At 38.2% G+C, this 16,660-nt stretch overlaps 3 protein-coding genes across 5 annotated transcripts; 1 reads left to right on the top strand and 2 right to left on the bottom strand.

Moving 5' to 3' along the window:
* Positions 1-1,937: 1,937 nt before the first annotated feature.
* LOC143892049 (egg cell-secreted protein 1.1-like) lies at positions 1,938-2,294 on the bottom strand. Its single transcript, XM_077396521.1, has one exon. It carries the CDS (start codon positions 2,292-2,294, stop codon positions 1,938-1,940), a length of 357 nt encoding a protein of 118 aa, XP_077252636.1.
* Positions 2,295-3,807: 1,513 nt separating this feature from the next.
* LOC143845858 (late embryogenesis abundant protein Lea14-A-like) lies at positions 3,808-5,021 on the top strand. Its single transcript, XM_077354264.1, has 2 exons — positions 3,808-4,053; positions 4,635-5,021. The coding sequence occupies exons 1-2, from the start codon at positions 3,860-3,862 to the stop codon at positions 4,882-4,884; spliced, it is 444 nt and encodes a 147-aa protein (XP_077210379.1). The 5' UTR covers positions 3,808-3,859; the 3' UTR covers positions 4,885-5,021.
* Positions 5,022-8,383: 3,362 nt separating this feature from the next.
* On the bottom strand, positions 8,384-16,279 carry LOC143892189 (protein MIS12 homolog). 3 transcript variants are annotated; one of them, XM_077396643.1, is made up of 8 exons: positions 15,967-16,273; positions 15,669-15,795; positions 15,498-15,555; positions 13,885-14,004; positions 12,132-12,224; positions 11,875-12,013; positions 9,053-9,187; positions 8,384-8,633 (listed from the first exon to the last, which is right to left on the bottom strand). In XM_077396643.1, exons 2-8 carry the CDS (start codon positions 15,788-15,790, stop codon positions 8,578-8,580), a joined length of 723 nt encoding a protein of 240 aa, XP_077252758.1. In that variant the 5' UTR covers positions 15,791-15,795; positions 15,967-16,273; the 3' UTR covers positions 8,384-8,577. The 3 variants fall into 3 exon arrangements, with proteins under 3 accessions (XP_077252758.1, XP_077252757.1, XP_077252759.1); XM_077396642.1 differs by having other exon boundaries at positions 15,669-15,792; XM_077396644.1 differs by lacking the exons at positions 8,384-8,633; positions 9,053-9,187 and adding an exon at positions 9,194-10,758 and having other exon boundaries at positions 15,669-15,792; positions 15,967-16,279.
* Positions 16,280-16,660: the final 381 nt, after the last annotated feature.

Genomic DNA, 16,660 nt, shown 5'->3' with positions numbered 1-16,660 from the left:
ATCAAATGTTTCAATAACGAAGGCTCAAGATTCACTGGAAATAGAAATAAATTACGCGCATGACCAGGTATGACTTCCTATTTACATCAAATAAAAACAATCCAACGGTACAGGGCGACCGTGATCGAAAGAGATTCGAGAATTGCATCCCATCCCTTCTTTTTTTATGGGCATTGCATCCCAACCCTGAGGTAGACATGTCTCATCTAGCCATAAACAAACAATCTAAGTTACCCACCTTTTCCTGTCAAAATTGAGTAAAAAATACACTAAATCCTGCCCCTCCTTGTAGTGTAAAAGAGTAGTCTCGATTCTTGAATACACCGGATGGGGTGGCCCAGGGAAGAAAAGGGGGATATATCTCTAATTTTGCCTCTGATCTGATAATTATAAGACGATCCTAAGCCATTGATTACCATTTTAATAAAAAGTGAATAAAAGGGCATCTTTTGATTTTACAAAAATGTGTTTGATGTTGAATCATCCAATCATGTTGGGCAAGTTGTACTTAGATTTATAGTGATTATGCTTTTTCCCCTATCTTTTTTTTTTAAACGATAACAATTTTATTTCAATAATGGGTGTACGTAACACTCGGGACAAGCCTTGTCCCGGTGAAATACATCATCAATTTATCGAAATTACATCAATCCATAGAAACCACCCCCTCCTCTCTTCGATCAGAAAAATGGACAATGACATCCGGGAGGCTGACGCCCTCCTTGGCCAAACAATCTGCCACAGAAGTTCCCCTTTTTATCTTGGCACCCCTTCCTTTCAAACTTCCTTCTGCGGGTGTCACAAAATATGAGGTGTCAACACCATAAAATCTTCCATGTACCTTATTCATGGACCCCATTGTGGATGGGTCATAGCCCTAAAATTCTATTATCTTCTTTATCAGAAAATCTTAACCTTCCAAATAAGAAGAATTTGCCAATTGAATGTAACAACACTTGTCAATTGCTTTTCAACTATCCATTCATGATCCTTAGAAGTCCTTCAATAAGAAAACTTTTGGGCTATAGCCCATCCCCAAATGTTTGATTCAGATTTTCATCCACATGCTTAAGAGGGTGATCAATGCATTTTCGTGTGTTTCTTGCAGCCAAGAGATGAGAGAAGAGTTGATATCATTATTTATGGTATAAATAAGAGAAGGGGGGAGATGTTAAAGTATTAATAAATTCCAAGCACCCTTAAAAAAGGATGACCTTTCTGCTTTGAAAACAGAGGTATAAATAAGAGAAGGGGGGACATTTTAAATGTTGTGGTGCAAGAAATCCAATATTTTTCAAAGAGTACTGCCGGTCCCTAACTCATTTGTTGGGCCACAATGTAAATAGGCTGCACCGCATAAATCATCCTCACTGGATGATCCTAACCCTCCCATTGTAGATCTGAGGGTTAGGATCATCCTATGGAGATGATTTAAGGAGTGCAGCCTATTTACATTGTGGACCAAGATGAACAATTTATGGATCATCCTATGAAGTGGGCCCACATTACCTTTTGACAAATATTGGACTTTAGTTACCGATCTCGATCGGTTATATCAAAAAGGGTCATTCCCTCCCATTGTTAGTACCTGCAACTTTATTCTGAGAGAGAGAGAGAGAGAGAGAGAGAGAGAGAGAGAGAGAGAGAGAGAGAGAGAGAGAGAGAGAGAGAGAGAGAGAGAGAGAGAGAGAGAGAGAGAGAGAGAGAGAGAGAGAGAGAGAGAGAGAGAGAAAGAGAGAGAGAGAGACTTCCACACTAAAGCATTGAGGAAAATATAAAACTCATATTAAACAGGCATATTTCTCTGAAAAAGAAAGAAGAAAAAAATTATTCCAAAGAGGAAAGAGTGAGATTAACTAAGTAAGAAACATCTCCTAGCAATCTAATATACTAATACTAACCTAATCTGCTAAGTAGTAGGCATTGGTGCAACTCCCTCAAGCAGGGGTTGGAGCTACCCCCATACACAAACCCTTGATAAATGGAGGGAAGAGAGGACTAAAGGGTAGAAACATCTTAGGCCAGCAATTTCCTGCAATGTCATTGATGGCCTTGCAACACGCAGGGCCTACGCCAAACTGGTGTTTAATGAAGGCATAAAAAATCTCCTGTACACAACCTTCTATGCTGTAGAGAGAAGACCAACACGCTTGGATCTGAGGGTCTATCACTGGGGGTGGCATCATCCATGGCATTGTCACCTCTTTTGCTCCAATTTCCGCGAGCCCTGGTGCGACCCATGTGGCCATGAAGACCAAGATCAAGAATACTGATACCTCTCTTACTTTACTCATTTTCGTCTCTCTTCCTTCTTCTTCTTCTTGTTTTGAAAGGTTTGCTAGGAGCAGGAGAAGGCTTGGCTTTGTGGGCGTGCAGGAGTGTGGTATATATAGAGTTTGGGTAGAAGGCAATGCTGAGAACTTTGTAACGTTTTCTTTGGTATTTTTCTCATGGGCCTATAAGTCAATGCATCAGTTTTTTTTTTTGTTTGCTGTTACGTAGGTGTTGATGGCACAATTAAAATATGAAGATATTAATGGATACCCGTCTCTGTAGTTTGCTTTGTAACATTAATCCTCGTATATTGTTTTCTCACAGTGGAAGATCGTGTTATATTGTTTTCTCACAGTGGAAGATCGTGTTTCTCACCCGTGGAAGTAGGCTTGACAGAACCACGTAAATCTTAGTGTTCATCTTGTGGCTTGTTTTATTGTTTTACTTTTCCGTTTAATTTGAGCACAATCAGATCGGATTTGCTCGGTGGTTTTTCTCAACAATAGTCATACTTAAATTTTAAATGCAGAAGATGATGTAGCCATCTTATTCATTTTAGCAAATGAATAAGATGGCTACTCCATCTAATTCAATATTTAAAATGTATTTACATTCATACTTAAATTTTATCAGTCTCCATTAATTATATCTATTGAAATCCTCGTTTTTATCTGCATGTTACCCGACATGGGTAACTTTGGGTTACACCAATAATCATTTAAAAAGATGTACAAGTACATTTTATTGTTTTCATGTTCCTCCCACACTCTTTCTCCCGAGCCCCAAACCACTCATTAGGGGTGGCCAGAACCGAACCAGAACCGATGAACCGAACTGTAAAAAAATATTTTTGGTCCGGTTCGGTTCCACTGATGAAGAACCATTCGGTTCGGTTCCGGATCTAATGTTCTCGGTTCAGTTCCGGAACCGAAGAACTGAACTTTGAATATATATATATATATATATATATATATATATATATATATATATATATATATATATATATATATATATATATATATATATAATATTTTTATATTTCTATTATACATATACTTAATAATATAAATTACTTATAATATTAATAAGTAATAGTTAATACTATTCTTATAATAAGAAAGTAACTTATATTATAACTTTAATTAAAAGTTTTTATAAATTATAATTAATAATTAGCCATTAGAACCGAAGAACCGGACCGGACCGAACCGATTATGTTCGGTCCGGTTCGGTTCGGTCCTACTGTGTACTACGGTTCGGTTCTTACGGTTAATGGAACCGAGAACCGAACCAGTTGGCCACCCCTACCACTCATGACTAGCGTTGTCCTTTTGCCCACAATCCAAATGAAACATCCGATTGACATTATAAAATCACAGTCCACACCAATGCCTAATTTTATGGTCGAACTGTTGCGTAAGAGACACGTATCCAAGTACGTGTGGGCATACCTTAAGAGAGAAACACCACGTAGAGGACAGGTGTAGCAAAACTTTCATCTCCTCTTTTACTTCATATATAGCTTGTTGTGAACTGAACCCATCGGAAAACAGAATTACAGTAAACAAATAAAAATTTTAGAAGCATGGCTCAGCTGCTAGACATGGCAAAAAAGTTGGTGGGTCACGTAAAGATGCCCGAAGCAAATGTGAGCGATGTATCATTGAAGCATGTGAGTAGAGACTCGGCCACTTTCAATGCTCAGGTGTCTGTTATCAATCCTTATGATCACGATCTTCCCATCGGGGAGATATCCTACACTCTTAAGAGCGCAAACAGGTAAACAATATGTGTCAACATCGAAGAATTATTATTGCCTCTGACCCAACAAGATACAAAAAAGAAAAATAAAACACTTTACCTATTTACAACACAACAACCATAATTTATTTAGCATGAACACAATTAATATCTAATTAGTCACATCTAATAACTCCTCGAGAGTTATTGGGGAGAGTAGCCCATTCCCAGGAAACTACATTAGCCCATACCCAGAAAACTGCATTAGTGTTGGCGTTACAAGCATGATTAGCCAAGCTGTTTACCTTCCCTAAAAATGTGAGTAATAACAAAAACCATTGGGAGATTGCTAATTATGTTTTGATGGATGAGCAATAATAGAATGAAGAACGCCCTTGCAAAAATCAACTCGAAGGGCACCCCTATTGGTTGATTTATGCAAAGTGCCGTGACTAGAGTGGAAATGCGCCTAAAAAAGTGGAGAGTGTGTTGATTTAGCATAAATCAACAAATAGGGGCGCCCTTGGATCTTATTTTTTGCAAGGGCGCTCTTCATTCTATCATTCCTCCTCTTTGAATGGATGGATGATAATTTAATTACGTGGGGTGTTATATTATAGGGTGATTGCTTCAGGCACGATGGAGGATCCAGGTTCAGTCGTGGCCAATGAAACAACGAAGTTGGACATCCCTATAAAGGTGCCCTATGATGTGTTAGTGAGTCTTGCCAGGGACATTGGAAGCGATTGGGACATCGACTATGAATTACAACTGGGTCTCTCAATGCATATCCCCATCGTAGGCAAATTCACGCTGCCTCTCTCCAAGAAGGGCGAGATCAAGCTCCCAACCATCTCTGATATTTTCTAGCTCTTTTTCCTTTTCCCACTCTTAATATCAATGTATGTATTTGCAGACTTTTTACTTTTTCTGAACCCCGGATTCCTCTAATGGACTATGCAGGAAATAATCTGACTTGAGAAAAAAAAATGAACCTTTTTTTACAATCATCGCCATGATTAATTGCAATAAAATTTACAATAGAGTATAAATGGCCTCTCTCTCTCTCTGCTGTCCTAGAATATGCAATATCAAGGAGGGGAGGGGGGATAATGGGCAAGGAAATATCATCTTCTTTACAGGGCAAGTGTGAGTTACTCCCATGTTTTGAAAGAGTGTAGGACATTTCTGATGGTTGCAATAATGGCCTTAGTCACCATGGGCCGCTGATCCAAATTTCTTCAACTCCTTTCCTTTTGGCTAGAGATAATCCTTGAAAGAGTGTGAGAGCATGCTTTTGAATATGACTGGCAAATCATATGGTTTTTGCCCATCTTTAGGATCGGTCTTCCCCCTTATGTGATCCCGTGCACTTTTGGTGGAGAAATTACCATCCGTTGTTGGGTTCCAAATTGCTTGATTCCTATCTTCTGAGACAATTAGAGATTTGGAGATGATTCTTTTGTGGCCTTTCAGATATGAATTTTCAATTGGCTTATCTCATGTGAATGTAGGAACACTTGTCAACTGCTTCTCTCAACTGTCCATTTATGTTCCTCTCCTCCAATAAAACCATTTGTGGGCTATAGCCCATCCCCAAAACGGCCCACCAGATGTTCGATTCAGATTTTCATCCACATGCTTAGGATGGCTATCAATGCAAACCACAAAAACTGTTTATCCATTAATAACTTCATATTTTAATGGTACCATCTACTTTTTGCAACACCATAAATACTATTAGGGATTTGCTAGGGTCCATCGCTGAAGGCATTTCGCGGATGGTATGTTGCATAGGACAGCAGCCACATTGTGAATGAAGACAAAATCTGCTGAAAAGTGAGCCTTTGTGGCTGCTGTCAGATGCAACAGACCATCCTTGAAATGCCTTTTGTGATGGATGCTAGCAAATCCCATACTATTAACAAACAGAAAACTAGGGGTGTCAATGGACCCAGACGGTCCGATGGATAGTTCGAATCCGAACCTTAACCTTAATAGACAGGATCTAGGCACATTAGAAGGATCTATGGACATATTTTCGATCCTCTTCTTAAGATCCGAAATTTTTTGGATCGTGATCCGAAGACCTTTTACTAAAATACCCTCAAAATATTTCTTATATTAAGTCTTAAAGGATGGGTATTATCATAAAAAATAACTAAATATAGCTTAGCTTAGGACTTTCTACTTCCCCCCTTTTCTAGACATCTTTTTCTCTTCCTTTCCTCAGTTGGTTTTTCTTCCTATAAACTTGCCATTCACCCTGAACAAGAATTAGTTACTAAAAAGTTTTATCGCTATGCACCTTCGAACATTGGAGTTCTTTTCAACAATAAAATCCTATTTTTTCATCAAAATCATGGGTTGTTGTTAGATATAGTGACTAATTCTTTTCTGAATTGAGGAAATTTTGGAGTTCATTTCAAATGAAGAAAGCTAAAAAATTTTGCTTTTTTTGTAAGCATGACCTACTACTAGGACACTCCGATGGACGGTCCAATTTGAAATGGATTGTGACCAGGACACAAGAAGTAGGATCCGAAGAACACTCAGAATCCGATCCGGCCGATAAGGAAATGAATGGATCGTGACTAAGACATAGGTGGATCCGATCCGAAGTGGATCCGTTGACACCCCGACAGAAAACAGATACATGGATTTAGGCTACTGATATTTGCACTACCATCTTTTAATAATTGCACAAACTCGGTTTGTATTTTCTATTTAATTGGCTTGTGAAAGCTTTTTGGGAACTGTAATAACCTCAGACAGCTGTTTAAATAATAAAAGACAAGATGAGCTACGGCAATTATCAAAACAGGTTAGTGTCAACATCAGTAGCCATGGATTTATAGGCACGTGAGAAAAGGACCAAAGAAAACGTTACAAGTTTCTCAGCACTGCCCTCTACCCAAACTCTATACATAACACACTCTAAACCCCTCACAAACCCAACCCTTTTTCTACCAAAACTTCCAAAACAAGAGCATAGGAAGAAGAAAATTAAGAGAGGCCAACATGGGTAAAACAAGAGAGATATCAGTATTCTTGATCATGATCTTGATCATGATCTTGATCTTCATTGTCACATGGGTTGCACCATGGCTCGCAGACGTTCAAGCAGAAGAGTAAACTCGGACAAATGCAATTTTGGATGGACAGCCCAATGCCGCCCCCAAATCCCCAATGTTTGATGGTGAGTGAGTCCCAAGACTGTTGGTCCTATCTCAGTAGCATAGAAGGGTGCATGGACGAGATTATGGGCGCTTTCATTGAACAAAAGGTCGGGGTAGACCCTGAGTGTTGAAAGGCCGTCAAAGACATCACAGGGAAGTGCTGGCCTAAGATGTTTCTGCCTTCACCCCTCTCTTCCCAACATTTGTAAAGGGTCTATGTGCTTTGGGGATGGAACCCTCAGCTAGTATGGGGGTATCACCTACCCCTGCTTGAAGTAGTTGCACCAATGCCTACTATTTAGCAGATTATATTACTATTGGCTGATTAGATTGCTAGGAGATGCTTCTTACTGAGGAGTTAATCTCACTCTTTTTCCTCCTTGAGAGAAATTTATACTTCATTATGTTTCAGTGAAAGTTACGTGCTTAACATGGGTGTTTTTTTTCCTCAATATTTTAGTGCTCAATTACTAACAGATGAATGAGACAGTGATTGAGAAAAGAGAGTCGACTCTGACGAGGCTGCAGTTAAAGCAGGGAACTTTTGAAACGGCTATTGATAGAAAAAGATAATGAAGGTTTTGCCGCGGAAGGGATTAATCCAATAGTTTGGTTTCCATATTTTTTTGTTACTTCCTTACAATATATACTAGCATTCTTAACCCATGTTGTGCATGGGTGTAAAATAATGGGTCCCACCCCATCAAAACATGAGGTGTAAAATGGCTCCCCACACTGCATGGCCCCACCCTACGAATGAATTTCAGCGGAGTTGGTAAGACCCGCCCTATCAAAACATGGTGTAAAACTGTGGGGCCCACCACATGCATGGATTAGGGTGTAGATTGTGGGACCACTAATGGGTGAAAATTGGCAGGCCCGGAACATATGCATGGGTTTGAGACTTTGAGTAGGGAATAGGGATGGGGGGCCCTACTATGTCATGAGGTGTAACATGGTGGGCTCCACCCACGCTATGCATGGGTGTAGAGTGATAGGCCTCACTTTATCAAAACGTGTTGTAAAATATGGGCCCCACCATGCTATGCATGAGCTGAAAATGAATCCACCCAAGAAAAAATTGAAGTAAAAATTTGCATTCAGAATTGCCACCCCCTTTTGTTTGTCTATTCCTGAAAATGACTTCAAACTAAGGAACTAAATTGTTAATATCACAAAATGCAACTACATTGGTTAACCACTGATTGGAAAATATTGAAATATTTTTACAGTGAGACAATCCAGCTCTTGTAGCACATCAATAATCTGTCAATGATATTTCGAATTATGGAATAGTGGAATTTAGCACCTTACTACTGTGACTAGCGTAGTTGTAATTATCATACTACCATATGCAACATGGCATACTACATAAACATGTGGTTCAGTTTTTCATATCATCTGCAAATTTCTGAAGTTCTTCCAACCCCAAAGAGAAGCCTACAAGACAAGTTAGAGAAATTCACTGTCATGCCATCCATTTTCCTCTCTTTTTTTCTGTAGTCGTTAAGGCCATTTTTGGCAACCATGATTTTTTTTTCATGGAATATTAGTTTACCAAGTAGTGAGAAGGGTAGGGAGAGTAGCAAAGGGAGAGAATTGAGAAGGCAAGAGTGTGGAGATGGTCTGAAATGGTTGAAAAATAGGGAAAAGACTCTATTTTTATTAGAGTTTTTCTTTTCCCTCTTTTTCAGCTATTTTTCACCCTCTCCTCACTTGTGCCCCTCTATTCTCTCCCTCTCCAGCCTCATTGCCCATCTCCCACCACGGGATAAACTAATACTCCATGAAAAAAACTTCCATGGCTGCCAAACATGGCCTAAGACAACAATTTGCAAATGCGGTATCGAAGCAGATACCTTTGCTATGCATCATAGATTGGCTATTGTCAGAACCATATATCCTCTGGATCCTAATGTGTTCCGCCTCTTCCTTCCTTTTGATGTTTCTCTTCTCCAATTTTGTATGCAGCTCAGATGAAGCTCTTACCATCTCTGTGGAAACAGCAAAATTAAAGAAATAGATGGTTGCATGAATTATTGGCAAGTAACTTACGTTCACGTCATATTTTTATTGATAATAATAAGAGGAAATAGCATATATGGCGATTATTCAGAATATACGTTCACTTTCACTATTTATTCATGATTTGATAGTGGTCAGATGTGGGCCCAAGCTGCTAAAGAAAGATGAGCCCCATCCAAGCAGGTATGTACCTTTGGTACATACAGCTTAACCAGGATCATTCTGCAATGAGTCATAATGAATATTTTGAAAGGGATTTGCAAGGGAACATCGCAGAAGGCATTTCGCGGGCGGCTGTTGCATGAGAGGGCAGCCACATAAGCTCACTTCTCAACAGATTTTGTCTTGTTCATTTAATTCATCTGAGGTGGATGCAACAGCCAGCTAGCTAATCTGAAGTCTCCAACCCTCTACAGGCACAATTGAAGTATGAAGTTGTGCTTTTGAGGTTGAGCCTCTAGCTCAATTGGAAAAGACAATGTTCTTCAACCATGAGGTCAGAGATTCAATCCCTACCCAAAAAAAGAAGAATTTGTGCAAAGTACAACTTCAGATCCTTAGATGGCTTTGTTCACCTGAGTAATCATTTAACCTTTAGATCCCATAGATGTCTTTGTTCAGTTAAGTAAACATTTGACCTATGTGAGTAAATCTAGGAACATTATAATTTATACGCATGCATTTCCTTCGCTATGTTAAAGAATAATATAAATAGGGGCAGACCGAAAACAACTTGGGTAGAAACAGTGAGAAAAGACTTGAGGGCTAGGAACATAAAAGAGAACATGACCTTGGATAGGACAGAATGGAAGAAAACGATCCATGTAGACGAACCCAACTAGTGTCAGGATTAGATTTAGTCAATTTGAGCAGGGTAGATCCTTTCACCTTCTTCATGAAAATTTTCTAAAGGATTCATTGGCCGACCCCAACTAGTTTGGGATAAAGGCTTAGTTGAGTTGAGTTGAATTGAATATATAGGGGACAGATATCCGCACGACCATGTTTTGGGTCAAACTCACATTGTTTCACATTAACCAGTTGTTTAGAGCTTTTTGGCAATTGTAATACAGTTGGGGCTCTAATAATTAATGCTCCAAAAGTTTATAATCTCTTATATCTTATGCGTAGACCAGGAACAACCATTGTTCCACTGCTAATAATTTATACTCTCTTATTTTTACTACTTAATAAGCCGACCCCAACTAGTTTGGGACCAAGGCTTTGTTGTGTTGAGTTGAGTACTTTTACTACTTAATACAAAAAACCAGTGATATAATGTTGTTTGGGATTTAGGAAAATTTCATATTATACCTTTTGTAAGATGAATGTAATGATAATACTGTAATATGTGGAATCTGATAATAAGCAGCAACCAATCTATAGAAATAAAACAGTAAACAAATAATGAAAGAAACTTATCGGTGAGTTGAGGCACGAATCTTAATTCGATGTCCTGGAGACAAGTATCACCCCCACATACGACGAATTGTGGTGCAGGTTGGGTATTCCAGCATGTCTCCATGATTCAACAAATCCGCTACAGGGGGTATTATATGTTACGAACTTACGATATCTTTAGAGAATACAATCATAAGTAATCAACACTAATGTATTCAGCATGGTGTTTTTGCAAAGTAATTTTATTATTTTCTGTTTTTTCCTGACTGATGCATGAAATTGTATAGACTGATACCCCTCAACGTATGTTTGAAAAATCTCCATTCGGATAAGTAACAACTATTGATGATAGTTGTAGGGGCTGTTTGTCCATGGTTCGTTAAAACACAATTCTCCTGCCATGGCACATGCACAGTCTAAGTATTTGCACTTAAGAATCATACACTATCATCCGGTGTGCGTGATACTGCACCATTTTTTTTTTTTTGAATGGTAATCTCTAATGCACCATTTCTTTTAATCAGAGTGAGAAACTTAGATAAGGGAGGTAGTTAGATCACTAGGTTTTGAAAGTCAAGAGTCTAGAATTCAAAAGTTTAAGCTAAGGACACGAAGTAGTATTCCGAGAGTCAATTATGAAGGCTAAGCTCTAATGAAAGATACCTTTCAGTGTATGTCTAAGTTGGATCCCCCATCTCTAATTTGTAAGAAGACTCTTTTGAGGTCAATTATGGTAGGAAAAAGCACCACTACAAGAATATCGGAGAGTTACCTGTGACTCCGTGGACAAGTAGCTGAAGCCCATTCATCTCTTGTTTTGGATTTAAACTAGTACCAATTTGTATTTTTCTTTTACAGCAAGACCTAAAACTGACATTTTGGAGCTTACATGTGCTAAGATTATGAATAAAAATCCTAAATTTGGCTCAGGTGACTAAGAGGATTGAGGAGAAAAAAGTTAAAGATCACCCAGATCTTTCACTGGACATATTTCTAACTCCAAACCACCATATGGTATCAGAGAAGGTTAGTTGCATCCATAGCTAATACACAATACAATTCACTACATCAATATAAGAATATCTGATGAATATGAGAAACATTTATAGGTTGAAAAAAAAAATCATAATAATTGCAAAAGATATGGAAATTTACGGTAAATACTTATCATTAACAGCAACAAACTAATGTGCGGAGTTTATATATTATAAACAACTATGCTGCCATAATAAAGACACAATGCTACCAGGCGTACCTTGAAACATGTCAAACATGGAATTCTGGTCAAACAGTTCCAACGCCTCGGTGACAGACTGAGCACAATGACTGCTTAAAGTAGTGTGTTTCTCCAATGCCTGGAGCTCTCTATGCAGCTCAGCTGATTCCCTTCCAGCCTGAGGGAGGGATCAAGTGTCTCACAAATCACCTCAAGAACAAAAACAAACGAAAAAGGAAAAAAAGGAAATCAACAAAAGAATGTAAACTGGGATATATGGGTTACAGGTTGCCTACCACAGCAAGCTTCTCCCTCAAGGAGTCTAACTCAGCGTCGAGCTCTCCATCGCAGAGCCCATCTTGAAACAATAAATTGTTACTAGATGGGTCCTGCAGGAAACAAAAGTCATCCAGAAATAACTTTTGAGGACAAATACAATACAGAAATGAGTAGACATTTTAACATTCCTTTTTCCTTTTTTGACAAGCATTATGAAGATTGAACCGATGACCTCAATATTATAAAATTTGAGGATGTTGCTTGGAATCCTCAGAGAAAGGTTCAATTTCTTAACATTTTAACATCGATGTGCAGATAATAAGCACTTTCTTAACACATTGATATGCAGATAATATGCCCAAGATCTTCAGCAAATAGCACGGATGTTACTTAGTAAAAATTCTATCAATTTCATCATACAATTTAGCATAAGCCATATGAACCCACATTGATTTAATTCCTCAAGGTGAAATAGGTTCTACATACGAATATTCAAAAGCTATGTGATGGAATGACTAGTGTGCAACTTGGGTCGGGGCTTGAGCTTTTGCTAAAAAAATGAATTGAAATCAACCCGAACCCGACCCGATTTTAAGGTAACAGCTCAACCCAAATTCTGAAAAATCGACCCGAGTTGCACGCGTTGGAATCTCATGCACTTAAAGCACTTCACAACCCATTGCCTACAAATTGCTTCGCATTTCCCATAAAAACATCCACACAATAATAAATCATGGTACCGAGATGTCATGTGGGTATATGAACCGATCTATCAAAGCTACCTAAACCCCCTTATAGACCATACATTCAAAAAATTATAAACTGACTATCATCTTGTTCAATGATGTCATAAGCATCTCAACCATGAGTTACACTCGCTGTAAACAAGGATAGAGAGGTTGGGCTAATTTCCCAGCAAAAATTATGACTTGTCATAAAAACAATGACTTGTCTCCATATCAAGTAAAACGAAACAACACTGTTGTGGTGCAACCACGATGAGTGTGTACATCACGTATGTGCATGTATTCCACAATTAGATTGAATCCCAATGCATGTTGCAATCAATATATTCAATACCTTCAAGAAATAAATTGCTTTCAAAAGAATCAAAAACTAATTGTGACATCTTTATGAGTGAAATGGTTGCCTAGAACACATAGGATACCTATAAGTATTTGTTCATGAGAAATGCAATCTAATTGCAGCATATGCATGAGTAAAATGGTTGCCTAGAACACCTAGGAAACCTATAATTGTTTGTACATGGGAAATGCTTTCTAGATGTGTTCTAAACTTGGGATGGTTTTTTAAGGAGCTTGATATGTTGCATATGCATCGGTGTATCATTCCAAAATCCAGATAACTGAGCAGTCAACACTACATACCTAACTCCAAATTTAGCACCTAGCTTTAAGACTTTAACAATGCAGATCAAAGAACAAAAAACTGATCATTAAAACACCTTAAAATGGACATAAATGAGGTTACGAAACTAGGCACCAACTAAAGGACTTTCTTGAAGGATTGGCAATAAACTTTTGCTTTGAAATTGCCAGCTCAAAATATCCAACAACCATGATTTGTAGGAGTACTAAATTTTAGTTTTAAGAACATCTGCATCACGTCAATGCGCTCAAAATTAGCAAAATATAGTGACATGTGGTATATTTGAGACAAGTATGCAGAGTAAACTGAGGGAAGCATAATCTTCAAAAGATAACAAAGAAATTTCTCAGTACTAAAAGTTAACGAGATAAAAGAACCAACAGCTTGGGGCAATGAGAATCCCTCGGGGACAGCAAAACAATGCCGAAGGCAATACTTCTCCCACATATCCAGTCTCTTGTCCAGAACTCCTTGAATCAAGTGACGAAGACAAGAAACACCCTATCAACACAAAACATAAGGACTAGAAGTTAGCAAATGAGTACTAAGACACCACATTTAGAAAGATAATGGATAGAAACTATGCTTTCTTAAGGCTGCGTGTGAGCAAAAACCTAACAGGTGACAGCAAGGATAGTAGTGTCGGCACTTGATGAGAGACCTAAAAATAAAAAATAGAGAGTTCTACAGACGAAATAGTAAATGAAGACACTCAATTACTTGCTATTAGATAGTATATATTTAATTATTAATGAAAATAAACAACTAGAAACTTCAACATATGACAGACAAAGTAATTATGTAATCCCCTGAACATATCAAGAGTCCCCTTAGCATCTCAACCCCAACTTTAGATCTGGTCAACTCTCAAAAAAATCATATATTCAGGGCTCCCATGTAAATTGGAGGCTAATATGGTCACATAAAAGTCAGCTACTCATGGACCAAATTGATGGAAAATGGCAAATATATACTCTCTTAAACATGGGGAAAAAACTGTGTGAGACGAAATCATAAAGGACCACAAGATGTGTTTGGAAATAAGATGTTGTAGGGGAGGATTGCTAATTGGCTTCAACTATAAGTAAAACCACTACTAGTGAAGAGTGTAGATTTCCCTAGAATAAACAACCAAACTTTCAAAGCAACCGATAACTGAAGCTCCTCGAGGTGATGAACAAATCAACCGAATAAATGCAGTGTTTTACAATTCTTTACGGTGTCTCAAGAAAGTCTAGCTCTACAGTATTAAGTACTTCCAAGGGAACTAAAAATATTTTATAGCTCAACTGAGTATGCATTCTTGAACAACCCTTCATGTCAGCACAGTGGTCAAATAAAGAGCTCACGGTTATTTAGGAGGGCCAAATGAGAAAATGACTGTCTTGATCATCTTTAATAATTTCAATTACAAACAACAATAGCCTTGTACAGATCTTTAGTTTCAAGAGAATAATGCAACCATGACTTTCGCTCATTAACAGGTCATATAATTCCAATTTCCAACAATTAGAAAGTCACAAAAATGTAAAGATGGCAATGCAATCTCTCTTACGCTTTAAATTCACTAGGGGTGCATGGTCTATGGATTTCTCAACATAACTGATGTCTCTGAAACTTCAAGCTGACTATCGGGAAGGCTATTTTAAACCATCATTTTACCTCGAGTGTATGTATGATATGACTTTCTAAGAGAGAGTTTTCTGATTTTAAATGAGTATGGAGTATCTTAACTCTTAACCACAGCTGCAAAAGATTGGATTGATGACGTTAACACTAAAGAAAGTTATCATGGATATCATAGTAACTAGTTTATGGTGGAAAATTTTAAACAGAACTAACAAAAACAATCAATCCAAGCAAGTTTCGTGTAAGGCGGAAAAAAAAAAAAAAAAAAAAAACATTCACATATAATTTTTTTCCTGTAACAACCCTTGCTCAGATTTGATGACCTTAAATTTAAAGACAAAAGGGAATAAATCGTGACAAGTTACCTGACTTAATTCATTGGACATATCTATGCCTCTCTTTTTCAGAAGCTCCAATGCTTCCCTGTAGGACCCATTAAAAAAGTACTAAATATGTATCATAAGACAGAACATTGAAAAATAATGGTAATGGCATCAATGGGAAAAAAAAAAAAAAAGGAGTATGAAGAAAACTACTGTTCATAGAACTCGAACGCCCCATCAACCATATCATCAACGGCTTTGAGAACTTCATTGATAAAAAGCTGAGGGTTCAGATTGAATGGACTGAAAATCATCTCCCTTTCGCCCCCTTCCATAACTGCTGTTGCAGACCATTAATTCGCAAAAAATAAAAATAATAATAATAATAAAAGAAATCTCTCCTCATATTCCTAAAACATGAGACTGTAATTGAGAGAAGACATCGGATAAAATTTAAAGATCCTTCATCTTCAAGGTTTATGTGCGATAATTGAAAATGATCCTTGATTACCTAATTTCGGCGATGATTCTTTATATCTCGAATATGGAATGAGGAGCTTCCAGAAAATGGTCCTTATTACTTCTTAGGGTTAAGAAAACCCTGGGAGAAGAAAACAACCCTCTTTTTTCAGAAAATAAATTTTGCCAGCTGGAAGAAGGTGAGGAAAAGGAAAATATATATAGCGGATTCCAAGTCCTTTCAAATGTGGTTTTTTTCCCGCCAAGGAACACGCGTAAGGGAGAAGCTGTTAAGGATGCCAATAAAAATCATTGGGATGTGATATATTCGCCCTTTTCTTTCCCCGGGCTACCTCCTTGCAGTGTACAATTGTACATACTAAACGGGTGGCCTGGGAAGAAAACAGGGCGAATGTGTCACTTTCCTAATCGATTTGCGAATTTGGAACCACTTCTATGGCCAGGCCGTTTCGAGGAGAGTCATTTCACGCCGCACAGGTTGACTTTATGGCTTTTAAGGGTGGCTTCTACTTGGGTCCCAACAAGTGTGTTTCTCGCCCGTGGATGTGGCCAAGGGTGCAAATTTAGCCTTGAACTAGAATAGGGTCTGTGCTGGATTTTCCAACCCTGAGGGCGGGACCCTGTTTTGGTGGATAAGGGTTCATTTTTTAGGTCCTGACTCAGGGTCGGGTCGAGTTCAAGGTTAATACCTCGGGTCGGCCCGACCCTAAGTTTTCTATTATAGA

The sequence above is a fragment of the Tasmannia lanceolata genome, unplaced genomic scaffold (genome assembly GCF_043159265.1).
Source record: "Tasmannia lanceolata isolate RefF3 unplaced genomic scaffold, GAP_Taslan_0.1 ptg000015l, whole genome shotgun sequence".
Taxonomy (NCBI): domain Eukaryota; kingdom Viridiplantae; phylum Streptophyta; class Magnoliopsida; order Canellales; family Winteraceae; genus Tasmannia; species Tasmannia lanceolata.
Note: the sequence above shows the minus strand (reverse complement) of the source record. Positions and strands in the feature narration are given on the sequence as shown.